General features: G+C 40.9%; 1 protein-coding gene and 1 long non-coding RNA gene across 10 annotated transcripts in view; one reads left to right on the forward strand and one right to left on the reverse strand.

The window, feature by feature from the left end:
• The window catches only part of C14H7orf31 (chromosome 14 C7orf31 homolog), a 34,995-nt gene extending 25,489 nt beyond the window's left edge, over positions 1–9,506 (reverse strand). Inside the window, exons 1-3 of one of the 6 annotated variants that reach the window (XM_049093724.1) lie at positions 9,350–9,506; positions 8,517–8,676; positions 1,283–1,429 (exon numbers count right to left, since the gene is read on the reverse strand). In XM_049093724.1, coding sequence (XP_048949681.1) covers positions 1,283–1,429; positions 8,517–8,650 — 281 coding nt within the window. In that variant the 5' untranslated portion in view covers positions 8,651–8,676; positions 9,350–9,506. Of the gene's footprint in view, positions 1–1,282; positions 1,430–3,750; positions 3,848–8,516; positions 8,677–9,349 lie in introns of those variants that run through there. The other 5 variants (XM_049093726.1, XM_025464412.3, XM_049093725.1 and 2 more) reach the window with 5 other exon arrangements.
• The window catches only part of LOC112670592 (uncharacterized), a 52,898-nt gene that overhangs the window by 38,003 nt on the left and 916 nt on the right, over positions 1–13,979 (forward strand). The gene's annotated exons all lie outside the window — the stretch shown is intronic.

The raw sequence follows: 13,979 nt of genomic DNA on the forward strand, positions 1-13,979 counted from the left end.
AAAGTTTTTAATTTTGATAAAGTTCAGTTTATCTATTTTTTATTTTGTTTCTTATGCTTTTACTGTCAAGAATATAGTGCTGAATCCAAGATCATGAAGATTTACCCATATGTTTTCTTTTAATAGTTTTTATAGTTTTAGCTCTTACACATTTAAGTCTCTGATCCATGTTGATTTGTTGTTAATTTCTATTCATGGTGTGAGATAAGGATACAATTCATTCTTTTAACCAGCTGTTCCAGCACTATTTGTTGAAAAGAATATTCTTTCTCCATTGAGTGGTCTTGGCTAGAGATTTTTTTTTAATTTAAATTCAATTTAATTAACATCTAGTGTATTATTATTTTCAGAGGTAGAATTTAGTGATTCATCAGTTGCATATAACAACCACGTGCTCATTCCATCAAGTGCACCCTCCAGCAAACCTCTGTTTCCTATCTTTAAGAGTCTCCTATGATTGTCTTCCTCTGTTTTCATCTTATTTTTCCTTCCCTTTCCCTATATTCATGTTTTGTTTTCTAAATTCCACATAGGTGTGAAATCATATATTTGTCTTTCTCTGACTTACTTTGCTTAGCATAATATCCTCTACTTCCATCCATATGGTTGCAAATGGCAAGAGTTGATTCTTTTCGATGGTTGAGTGTATATATATATATATATATATATATATCACATTTTCAATATCCATTCATCTGTTGATGGACATAGAGATTGTCTTTTGATTTTTTAAAAATGGAGAGTCCTGTAAAGGAGCAGAAGCACTTGCTCCTAAGCTTTATCTAGAGATCCCGTAATGGTTCTCAAAGTGTGGACCATGGACCAGCAGCATCAGCATCTCTCTCTCTCTCTCTCTTTTTTTTTTTTTTTAAAGATTTTATTTATTTACTCATGAGAGACACACACACACACAGAGGCAGAGACACAGGCAAAGGGAGAAGCAGACTCCATGCTGGGAGCCCGACGTGGGACTCGATCCCGGGTCCCCAGGATCATGCCCCAGGCCAAAGGCAGTGCTAAACCGCTGAGCCACCCGGGCTGCCCTCTCTCTCTCTCTTTTAAAGATTTATTTATTTGAGAGAAAGAGAGCACACCAGGGAGTGAGGGGGTTGAAGAAGAGGGAGTGATAGAATCCTCCAGCAGACACCCTGCCGAGTATGGAGCCTGATGCTGGGCTAGATCCCAGCACCCTGAGATTATGACCTGAGTAGAAACCAAGAGTCAGACCCTTAACCAACTAGCCACCCAGGTGCCCCAACGTTGACATCTCTTAAAAACTTACCAAAGGGGCACCTGGGTGGCTCTGTGGTTGAGTGTCTGCCTTTGGCTGAGGCTGTGATCCCAGGGTCCTGGGACCAAGTTCCGCATCAGGCTCCCAATGGGAAGCCTGCTTCTCCCTCTGCCTATGTCTCTGCTTCTCTCTGTGTGTCTCAAATAATAAATAAATAATTAAATAAATAAATAAGTAAGTAAGTAAGTAAGTAAATAAATAAAATCTTAAAAAAAAAAGCTTACTAGAAATATAAATTCTCAGGCTCTCCCTCATAGCTAGGAATCAGAATGTTTGGGGGTGGGCCCCAGTAATCTGTTTTCATAAGCCCTCTAGATGATTGTTATGCATGCTAAAGTTTTATAAAAGCATTGCTCCATTCCACAGTTACCTTTCCTAGGAATCAGGTCTCATCCCTTACATTCAGTGGACTGGAGATGTGGAAATTTCATAAATTGGCTGGTAGGCCTTAGTTTGATCTTGAAAACTGTTAATTCAGATGAGTTTCTCTGGTCTTTCTTAAGAGGGTGGAAGGCAGGGAGTCTAACTGGTTCACTGTTGTAAACATGCTTTGTAGGAAGTAGTGATTGGAGTCTGTTGAATGAGTGAAGCCAAAGAGATGGTTTGTTTCCTGGACTGTAGCCTGTCACACAGGAATGAAAGCTTCTTCCTTAGAAGGAGGCCTCACAAAACACTTAAGAATATGTGGAAATCTGCTTCCTAATTAGCAAGGAAAAAAAATGACTCCCAGTTTCCAGTAATGACAGTCTAGATTATTTGGACTATCCTTTCCACTGAAAACAACCAAAAGTGCTGAAAAGGGAGCTTCTGGGTTGGTAAATACATGGAGATGTGGAGGAGAGTAGTACATTTAGAGAGCATGGAAGCACCATGCGCCTTTCAACATACCTTGCCCTATGCATCTTTTCCACCTAGCTGTTTCTGTGTTACATCCTTTTATAATAAACTGATAATCTATCACCAAGAGATGAACAATATAATACTGTACAGAATAAAGAAAAATTGATTCGTCACAGTTTCCATAGCACAGCAGAAAGTCACCATAGACAAGGACTCTGTCATACTCACTACAGAATCCTCAGGATATAGCATAGTGTCTTGCAAATATATAATGCCTAACAAATATTTATTGACTAGGTTATTTTCCTTGAGGGCAGACAATGAGATGAAAATCTTAAAAAGGGGATTAATTACTTTGGATTAACTTTTCTTGGAGAAGTGTAATTCTATTTCTGTTTGACCTTATTGATTTACCTGGAGAAGACAGACCAAAAGCATGCAAAAAGGAAAAAAGAGAAACATCTTTTAAAAAGCAACTCATTGTTAATAAGTCTGGAAAGAGTTACCAGAGCTCCATAAGAGGAATATAGGACTCCAGAGAGGTAAACAAAAAAAGGAGCCACTTTTGCCATTAGGGCAATGTCAACTCTTGCAAATTTCATTTCTGTTGTAAGAGGTCGCTGGGTGAAGGGTACAGAAATCAGCCAGGTGAGAAATCTAAAGGAGACTATCTCCACAATAAGCTCCAAAAAGTTACTCTTCCATATTAAAGATAAGTTAGAAGTAGACCACCTCTCTTGTCTTTTGCCCAGATTTGTGTCAGCCATGACTTGACCTTGGTTTTAAGTGGTCCAAGATAGGTAGTAGACCACGAGGCACCTTGTAGAACCAACAAGATTCCTTTCTGGAGGAAGGACTCTTGGGGGAAATCACTGTCTAAGATGAGTTCTAAAGAATGAGTAGGACATCCAGGTGGGGGAATAACATGTCAAAGGCATAGAGGTTAGAAAGATTATGGAATTGAAAAAATTCCTGACAGTGTTGGCTCCAGAACCCTTCTTTAGAAAGGATCTGTTTTGTTTTATAAAATATTTTGTTAGGCCACTTGGTATAGAGATTGAGAGTCTGCAAGTATGGGTGTTGGTAAGACAGTGAGCCACCTAAGACTGACTAAGCTGCCTTGCAGTGGGAAGGATTTAGTTTTTTGCTCTTGTGAGAGGAAAATGAAAGAAAAGTACAGTAAAGGGAGATGAAGAAGGGACAAGCCAGCAAGGTATTAGGAGGCTGGGTACTGCACTGAGTGAAAAGCTCAGTGAGGAACCCTGGTGACAGCTGGGCTCAAGAAATTTTGAGAATACACAAGTGATGGCTAAGAAGGGACCTTAAGTTATGTGTTATACGGTGTCATGTGATTCTTCCTTTTGACCCCTAACTGATCAGGGAAGTTTACCAGGCTCACAAATGCTGTGTGGATAAGGTCTTTGGAGAAAACTGGAGGATGACTGTGTTTCACAGCTGGGTCAAAGTGTCATTGAACAGAAGCAGCAAAAGTGAAACCAAAGGAAACCAAAACAAGGTTATTAATGCCTACCCCCACCCCTATCCTAGGAATGTGGAAAGTTTTGAGGAAGGCTTTAGACTTCCAGAAGGTACAGAATAAAGATTTGAGTGGAACTTACCTAGATCTTAAGGGCTAAGAAAATGGGGTTGAATTTTGGACTAAATCCATAGAGATGATACAGAATTCAGGAATTTGCAGCATAGCAGAGAAGAGCTCTGGTAAGGGGTAAAGCAAGAGAGGAGAATAAGAACAATAGCTGAGAACCTTAAGAGCCCTTTGGATTATAATGTCTGTGCAGTGGGGAGTCAATTAGAAACATGGGAGAGGAGTGCAGAGACAGGGGTGGTATGGACTGTGGAACATCTTAGTACCAACAGAGCACTTGGTTTAATGTAATCCTCCTGTAAATATCTGCTGAATGGAATAAAGAACTAACACTGTCTTATAAACGGAATGCTTTATCATAGGAAGTCACTAATTAGGAGTTGGCAAACTATGGCTCATAGGCCAAATCCAACCTGTTGCCTGTCTTTGTAAGAAAAATTCTATTGGAATATAACCACAGTCATTCATTATGTATTATCTTTTGTCTATGGCTGCTTTTTGCTGTGCAATAGTAGAGTTGAGTAGTTTGACAGAGACCAGCCTAACATACAGTTGACTCTTGAATGATGTGGGAGTTAGGGGTGCCAACCCCTCATGCAGGTGAAAATCAGCATATAACTCTGGACTCCCCCAAAACTTAACTATTAATTGCCTACTGTTGATCAGAAGCCTTAACAGATAACATAAATAGTTGATTATACTATTTTGTAATAGTGTACACACATGTGAACACAGGTATTTTGTATGTTATGTGTATCATATACTGTATTCTTACAATAAAGTGAGCTAAAGAAAATGCATTTATATTACTGTACTGTATTTCTCAACACAAATCTACATGTAAGTGAATCCATGCAGTTCAAACCTGTGTTGTTCAATGGTCAACTGCATTTACTATCTGGCCCTTTATAGAAGTTTACCAAGCTCTGCACTTGCTAGTCAAGGACAATCTGGGTGACCATTGATTTAGGGTGCTGTAGAAGGGATGGCAGTATTCAGCTCTTAGACCTCTGAGGTCTTCACCAGCTTTATGGCGATGATCAGTAGACATGGTATGAAGGGCATGACAAGTGAAAAATACTTAAACACATTTGATTTATGACAAGCTAAGCTTTAATATCTACATTTTAAAAAGTTATATTTAAATTAGATGAGTCAATTTCTCAACATCTGACCTCCATATATTACATTGTCCTAGGAAGATGAGCCAGTAGATAATGTTAATCAATCATTTGAGTTGGCATCCATCTAAAGCTAGTAAGTTGCAGGAAACCATTTAAAATAAAAGGCAAAAACATAAAGAAGTCCTATTTCTCCTTTATTTTAGTGTCTCCTGTACCTCCCCCCTTAGCTTTAATACTAATAGCATCTTATAAAGGGAATGAATTGAAATAAATATTGAAGTTTTAGAATTAAATGACTTGAAAGCTTAAATAATGCAGGTCTCCATAACAAAGGAAATAACAAATTGTTAGTACTGCAATTTCTAGCCATACAAAATTATTGTTACTTGTTTTTGTGATAGTTTTCCTATAGATGAAGCATCTTGCTCTGGAGTCACTGTGGAGCATTACATTCTACTTGGGGGGCTGAATTTAGCCAGTAATTATTGGAAGGCATGATTAAAGAAAAGCTCTGAACAAATATATTTTCATTTTTAGTTGGCAGAGGACTTGTAATAAAAAGAAATTCAAGAATCTGAAAGCAATGGAATGAATCCAGAAACCAAATGGGAATGTTTGATGAAATCTTAAGCAATTCTTAGGGCACTTCCTTAATTGATGTTTGTTTGCTTAATAAGCTAGAGAACTTGCTAGAGGTAAGGAGATGTCAACCGAATGGAAAACAGAGATAGACATCTGTCATGATTTTGAATAGCCGTGCCAGCCATTCTTAAATTTTCAATGGAAGAAATACAAAAGAATACCACTTACTTATTAATATTTTTAAAGAAGATCAAGTCAGAGTATATATAATAGTGACTACTATAATTGCTCCAAAATACACCAGTGAAGAAAGAAACTACAGTAAAAAGAATAACTGCCCTTTGGCCAATGGGTGAAAGCCAGAACTATAATCCTGGTTTTGTTACTGTTTTCAATGCTTTTTGCTGGTCCAGTGGTTCTCAAAGTAAGCTGAAAACCTGAAAGTCCAGATTTCCTGGACCCACCTCAGACCTTATGAGCCAGAATATCTCCAGATTGAGGCTAGGAATCTCTATTTTTAGAAAGCTGCTCATGTGGTTCTGATGTGTCCTGTCTGCACACCTGTGCTGGGTAACAGTGGAGCTAGACTGCCTATTCTGAAAAGAAAGAGGTAGGCTGATGTGAGGAAGTTATTTTGCATTGCAGTTAAAATGGCCTTCAGAATACCTCTGATATTTAAAAAAGGCATCTCCATAAGTACGGCCAAGTTTAAGAAAAGTAAATTGTTCTGTTACCAAAATGGAAAATTTGTTTTCTTTATGGATGTCCATGACTTCTAAATTATTTAGAGCTAATATACACTAGGATTCACATTCATCCTTACCACTATGAAGAGCAACCCCTAAAGGCCAGGAGCTTTTTGTCTTGTTTTGCTTCTTAAAATACCTTGAGGCTTGAATTGGGAGCTACAGCCTGACCTTGCTCTGAAGGTGAGCCTCAGTACACACAGAGTAGGGGTGCCAATGTTACCCTGATGACCACTTTTCAGAGCAGTTCAGAAGAAAAAGAGAACTTCTATTTTTGTAAGCTGCCCAGCTGCTTTGTAAGAGGGAGTTAACAGGAGGAGTTGTGAGAGTGCATGATCATCCTGGCTTTCCCTTTTGGGGACTAGGATAGGAAAAAATTCACATGGAATAAAAGGGAAAGCAAGTTTTAGTTATTAGGAATCAGGAACATGGCTGAACCTGCTTTTTGCTTGAAGTAGTACCTTATTGTAATTTATAGGTAACTGAACATGTGTTTAATTTTATAATCAGTTAATAAAATAATAAAATATTTTCTCAAAGATGCTTCTCTTAAATTTCATGCCATTTAAAAGGTTTTAGAGCCAATTATTAACCAACCATAGGACTATTTAGGTAGGAGAGATAAACATTTCAGTGAAAAGCCTTACATAGTGGTTTTGAGAGGATAGCGAATTTAATAAGAGAGAACGGCCTTAAATTCCTACTCAGATCCCTTTCGGCCAAATATAAAATTTTACAATGCTTTTGAACCAGGGACAGTTGCCTATCCCCAGATCAGGCATGGTCTGCTAAGAGCTCCCTTTGACTCAGGTAGGAATTTAAGTACTCAAGTAGACTACTTTAAGTAGTCAGTTTTGGGAATCAGGTAACAGAAGAGCATGTGCAGCATGGGCTGACTCAGAAATGTCCTCTTTCCCACAAATATGCAAATATTCCTTTCATTAAGGGAAAATATCAGTTTACAAAAAATATGTTAAATATGATCTTTATATTTTCAAAAATGGGGAAGACACATGTCGAGATGTTACCGGTGGTTACTCTGGATAAAGGAAGTACAGAGGTTTTCTTCCTTGTGGTTTAATTTCATGCTTTTTCTTCTGTTACAAAAATGGAAAATTTGTTTTCTTTATGGATGTCCGTGACTTCTAAATTATTTATAGGGAACATGTATTAATTTTATAATTATGGGGAAAAAACTTTCTTCTTTTTTCATATAAAAAGCATGTTTACAAACTGGATTAGATCCATGGAAGTCTGATCAAGATATTTGTGAAAGCCTACATTTAAGAAAGTGTGAAGTCTGCAGAGAACCACTGTTTAGTCTGAAAAGAGAACTCTTACAAAGCCAAAGGATCTTCAAACTCTTGTTGAAGGGCTGCTGTCATGGAGGTGATAGATTATTCTTATTCCGCATGACTTTGGAGAGAAGAACTATGATCAGCAGGTAGAAATTAGGAAGAGGAAAAAATGTTCTCAGTAGAAAGAAAACTACCTAACAATCAGTAGCATTCAAAATTGGGATGGATTGCCTGTGTGGTAGTGACACTCCCATTTTGGAAGTGTAAACTGAGTCTGGGTGGCTTCCTTAGTGATTTCTTAAAGAAGGAACTCTTAAACAAGAGGTTTGGCCGTGTGAAATGATTAACAAAACAACCACATGGGCTATTTTTTCACTGTCCAAGTGTTTTGAGATAATTTTTTGCTTCAAAATTATTCAAGGAAGCTGGCACTAAGATCTTGAAAAATTACTTGCTTGTATCCGTTACTTCATATGTAAAATGGGGATAATAATAGTATTATCTCATAGGGTTGTGAGGATTAAAAGAATTGCTACATTCAAAGCATTTGGTTCAGGGCCCACTCACAGTAATCACTCAATATCTGTTAGGTACAGTTTTAATAATAACTTGTAATTAATGTGTTACAGGAAATTTGGTAAAGCAAAAATTTAGATAGCAACTATGAACAACAGATTCCAGGAGTGTTTTTGAACAGATGGTGTTAGGGGATGATAGAGAACCACTCTGCTACTCTTTATAAAATAAAAAGTTTGACTGAAACAGATGAATTTTCAAATGATGGAAGTGATCGTTTTGGAGTTCTGGAATGTAGTGGATGAAACTGATGTCTGCCTTGTAAAAATACACACCAACTTACTTTTGATCAAGTTCCTAACATGTGGACAGTTTACAGCTGAGTTAATTGTCATGTTATGCCATCCCTCTGATGTGATAAACGGAAGAGCCCCCCGTTTTTCCCACATATAAAAATAAACGAATACATTAAAGCCCCCTTTAATGATTTATGTTCTCTAGTGTTTGTTTTACCTGTCCTCTGAGGCAGTTGGGCGAGCAGTTGTTTGTAGCGGGGTGTGCAATTCATTAGAGTAGAAGGTGTTGGACAGTAGGTCAGCCCCTTCGAGCTCTCTGCAACAATAGGGCCTGCCGTGAATGACCTCCATGGTTCTTTATATTAAGAAGGCACAGGCTGGAAGAGAAAAGGAGGCCACCCTTGGTTCAGTGGTCAGCTTGCCTTGATCACTACCACAGTGACCCTCCCTCAGGGAAGGCGGGAAACATCCTTTATGCTGCTAAATTTGTTCAACTCAACACTGCATAGAAATCACTTCCTTCCTCACCTAGAGGCTGTCTATGGACCCTCAGATGATCACATCAGTAATAAGCAGCAACTTAAATTCTATGGAAATGAGCTTCAACCGAAAGAAATCCACAAAGCAGAAGATGATGTTCCTAAGTACAACCTAAACACCAGGTGGAGGACATGTAGGTTCACGTCCATAAAAGGCCACTCACTACTGCATGGACATCGACTGAAATTAGATTTTTGCCTCAAATTTTACCATAACTATTAAAGTTCTGCTGATTCCCACCCCCTCCCCCCAACTCGCTCCCTACTCCATCCAACAGAATCAGCAGCTGTGCTTCTCAAGGTGTCGGGACCCGAAGGAGAGAAGCCTTCTGCACAGAGGTGGAGAAGCGGCGGCCTAGCCCCAGGGGGATCCCAGAGGGCTGAGAATCCCCCCCCTACCCCGGCCCTCGGGCTGGGAGCGGGGAGCCAAGGAGGCGCCCCGGTGGGGCCCGCGAGCCCCGGGCGGTCAGCGCGCGTCCTGCCAAGCGGTGACTCCGGGCTTCGGCCGCACCTGGACATTGGCCTGGGAGCGGCCCGGGACCGCGTCTCCCCTGCGCTCCCCAGAGCTGGTGGCCTCTGCGGGGGCCTCTGCGGGGGATCCCGCGGTCGTCGGCCCCTGCGGCCCGGGGAGCAGGCGAGCGGGGGCAGGTGCGGGGGAGGGAGCGGGGCGCCGCGGGCCGGCAGGGTGGGGTTGGGGTGCCTGTGACGCCAGCCGTGACCGTGGCACCAGGTAACGCATTTCTGGCGCGGGGGGGGGGGGGGCGGCTCCGGGAGCCCTCGGCCGCAGCGACCCGGGGTCCTCGAACCGCCCGAGGTGCGCCCCCTGCTCTAGGGCTTTCCCCTCGTCCGGCCGGCCAGGGCCGGGATGGGGGCCAGCGGAGACCCTGGTGGCCGTCCTCCCCGCTCCCCGCCCCCCCCCGCCCGGCGCGGGCCAGGTGCGGCCGCACCCGGGGCGGCCTCGGAGGATGCTGCGCGCGCTGCGCCCGGGGTGCGCCCCGGGAGACCCTGGGTGCTTCCTCCCCGGGCGGGTGCGGACCCGCGACCCGGCAGGTGGGCCACGGACGCCTCGCGCTTCGCAGTCCCGAGGACCCCGCCCCGCCTGGATGACCTCAGGTTACCCGCCCTCCTACTGCCCGCCTCGCCCCTTTCCCCCAGGAGCAAATGCGAACCCCGTTTCTGCACCTGCAGGGCCACAGTTTCGGGGGCGACTGAGAACTCGGCTCCCCAGAAGGATGGGGGTGTGGGGAGCTCAGGTTTTGGGCGAGGCTAGAGCTGAGCCTGCAGGAGCACGGAAGGTTATGGGGCTAAGAGGGGTTACCACCCTTGAGATGGGAGGAGTGACAGTGTCCTCATTCTCTGACTTGTTTGTTTGTTTGTTTGTTTGTTTACAACTTTTCAGTCAGCTGACCAGTGGGTATTTATTTTGTGCTTGTGCCTTCTAGGTGAATATTAGCCGACATGAGGGAAAGAAAGGTGCATTGGAGTAGGCAAGGTAGTAGTTTTGTATTCTTGGATCAGCTTCTTAGTCCCTGCACCTGCTCAGCCTATTTCCTGTGCCCAGCCTTGCAGTAAATTCCATATTCCACCTTTCTCTTGTGCTTGACCTTTGTCCCTCTTCCTTATGGTTTGATTCTTCCTGGGAAATAATGAGCATAATAGATTTACTCAGGCATATCTGCTGAACCTGCATCACTAGCCATGTGCTTATATGTACGTGGACGGTTGGGATACCAGGGAAGTTAGGGCAACAGTGGGTCAATTGGCCGGGATATGTAGTGATCATCTCCAGGTTCTAGTGGGCTTGAAATTTTATTTTCTGTCAAATGGAAATAAAGGGTAGGAGAATATAATTACTTATTTTTAACTTTGCTATTCCCAAATAAAATTTATAGGCAAGAAAAAGATTCATTGTCAGATCTTTGTAAAGCAAGTGTTTTCTTTGGAAATCCTTTCCTATCTGAAAGGTGTTTGAGGATGTCAGGACTGGGTGTACTTGACCGTGTCCCTTATTCTAGGCTTTCTTGACTTAGCTCACACTGCCTCAGCCATCAGGTAATATATATATGTGACCTCAACAACACAAAGTAGACACCTACCTAGAGGTGCTCAAAATAAATTTGAGATTCCTTAAGGTATGTCAGTACCACCAGCAGAGTCACTAAGGTCAGATAACCTACGTTTTGACATGTTAATAATCTCTCCTTCATCACCCCATTTACCTTAATGTATTCTTTGAGTCACCAGTAATCCTTCCAGCAGGGAAAATGAAATTTGGGAATGAAAAAAAAATATGCATAGAATATTGTATCTGAGTTGACAAAAATTTCAAACACTAAAGATAGACCTTTAACCTTCAAGGAAATAATATACAGGAAGTATATGATCATGTAAACTATCAGTTATACTCTATAACCTTTATTTTAAATGTTATAGAGATTTTTAACTAAATGGTATTTGATAATGAACCAAATATGGTTTTGAGGGATCTGGTACTTCTTGGCAGATAGGAGTATTTAAAAAAACTACCCCCCCCCAGTTTTGAAATAATTGACATATAATATTGTATAAGTTTAAGGTGTACAACATAATTACTTCATATATGTGTATATTAGGAAGTGATTATCACAGTAATTTTAGTTGTTAGCATCTATCACCGCATATAGTTACAAAAAAGACTTTTTTCTCTTGTGATGAAATCTTTTAGGATTTGCTCTCCTAGCAACTTCAGATATACCATACAGCATTAACTAGTCATCCTTTTGTGCATTACACGCTAGTACTTGTTTATTTTATAACTGAAAATTTGTGATTTTTGACCACTTTCACTTGATTCTCTTATTTCTTACCTCCTGCCCATGGCTGCTACAAATCTGATCTCTTTTTCCATGGGTTTTTTTTTTTTTTTGTTTTGTTTTGTTTTGTTTTTTTTTTTGGATTCCACATATAAATGAGATCTTACAGTATTTATCTTTCTCTGTCTTATTTTACTTAACATAATGTCCTCAAGATGCATACATGTCGTCATGAATGCGGGATGTCTTTCTTTTTTATGACTGAATAGTTTTCCTGTGTGTATGCATGTGCCACATTTTCTTTATCAGTTCATCTGTAAATCGACACTCAAGTTGTTTCCATGTCTTGGCTATTACAAGTAGTGCTGCAGTGAACATGGGGGTACAGATATCTTTTTGATATATGATTTCATGAGTATTTTTTATTTTATTTTATTTTTTTAAGATTTTATTTATTTATTTATTTATTTAGTTCGTTAGTTATGAGAGACAGCGAGAGAGAAAGAGAGAGACAGAGACACAGGCAGAGGAAGAAGCAGGCTCCATGCTGGAAGCCCGATGCGGGACTCGATCCCAGGACTCCAGGATCATGCCCTGAGCCAATGGCAGGTGCTAAACTGCTGAGCCACCCAGGGATCCCCTCATGAGTATTTTTTAAATGGAAAAAGTTTGACTCCTATTCCTTTCCCAGAAGATGGGTTGGGAAGTCTCTTTCAGTGGCTGTAAAATATAAGTTAAAAAAAATCACAAAACTTGAAAACCTCATTGATTAGAATGTATATATCCTACTTATTAGGATGACAATTAAAAATACATCTTTCACTGGCTTTAAAATTAAAGTGATTACAATTGAATTTAGTGACACTTTAATTAATAGTAAATTGAGTTTTTTGCCTTGAGTAGCTAAGGAACTATGTAGTCATTGAAATGACATAGATGCAGACATTTGTAAAATATGCTTATTTAGTAAATAATCCCTAGTTGGCTGGAATGTGTCAGGGATTGTCCCAGGGCCTGTGGTCTCTTGGGGATATGGAACCAGGGACCAGTTAAAATCCAAGGTGGTAGGTGGAGCATTGAGAGGCAAATACTCTTGCGCTTCTAGCCCTAAGAATTATGGAAATGAGGACCTAGCCTAGTGGGGCTGGGTTCCAAAGATGGCCCCCAGTGAACCACAGCTCCTGCTATTAATGCTCATGTGTCCTTCCCACATATCTGTATGGGTTGATCTGTGACTCATGTTGACCATTTGAATGCAGTGAAAATGGTGCCATAACAATTCTAGACCCAGTTGTTAAGAGGGCTAGCAGCTTCCTATTTATCCTTCTTGAGACATTTGCTTTTGGGAACCCTGAACCACCATGAAGTAGGCTTGACTACCTTACCGGAGGGACCCTGTGAAAAGATTACATGAAGAGGGAGACCCTGTTGTCATAATGTCCCTGTTATCTGAAGAGATGACTCCAACCCCACCCGTAATCTGACGGCATCCACATGAGAGGCCCCAGATGAGACCAGCAGAAGAACTGCCCACATGATCTCAGTCAACGCACAGAATCACAGAGCAATAAAACAGTTGTCTTTAAAACCACCAAGTCCTAGGACGGCTTATCATTACATAACAAACACTTGTTATGTAATGTTGTACATATTATGTAGTTTGCTTTTTTTCTTAACTTTTTAAATATTAGAATGTTTTAATATTTTAACATTAATTAGGGTGTTTGTTGGTGGTTGACTTTACAATGTAGTATTTAGGATGCAGAATATTTTAATGGCTTTGTAACTAAATGAGGAGAGGAAGTTAACATCATCCAGAAATAGACATGGTGATTATTAGGACCTTCTGGGGAGTGAGTGATAGGATATTCATTTGTATGAAAAATAATATCATTTTAGATGGAAGCATGCTTTATTATTGTTGCATTGATGTTTAAATATGGGTAGCAATGTGTCTGCGGGTACTGAAGAGCCAAAGGAGTAGACCCTAGGCTAGTTCATGCCACATTAACATATAACCCCCAAACCTAAGTGGCCTAAAATCACAGTGGCTTGTTTCTCCTTGGGATCCCTAAACCAGTACTGCAGGGGGCCTCTGTGCCTTGTCATTCAGGGCTTATGTTGATGGAGAACCCCCTGTCTCATAACTCTGTCATCTCAATATGGGGCCTAAGGTTTGCATCAGCAGAAGGGAGTGTAGATAATTAAGCACCAGCTCTTAACTATTTCTGCTCACAAGTGATTCACACCAGTTTCTAAACATTTCAGTGGCCATCAGAAGTTACAGGGCATGGCCTGAGTTATGTCGTGTCCCTGTGTACTTAGAAAAAGAGGGACCTGGAAATGTTA

This window comes from Canis lupus, chromosome 14 (assembly GCF_003254725.2).
Source record: "Canis lupus dingo isolate Sandy chromosome 14, ASM325472v2, whole genome shotgun sequence".
In the NCBI taxonomy this organism is placed as follows: domain Eukaryota; kingdom Metazoa; phylum Chordata; class Mammalia; order Carnivora; family Canidae; genus Canis; species Canis lupus.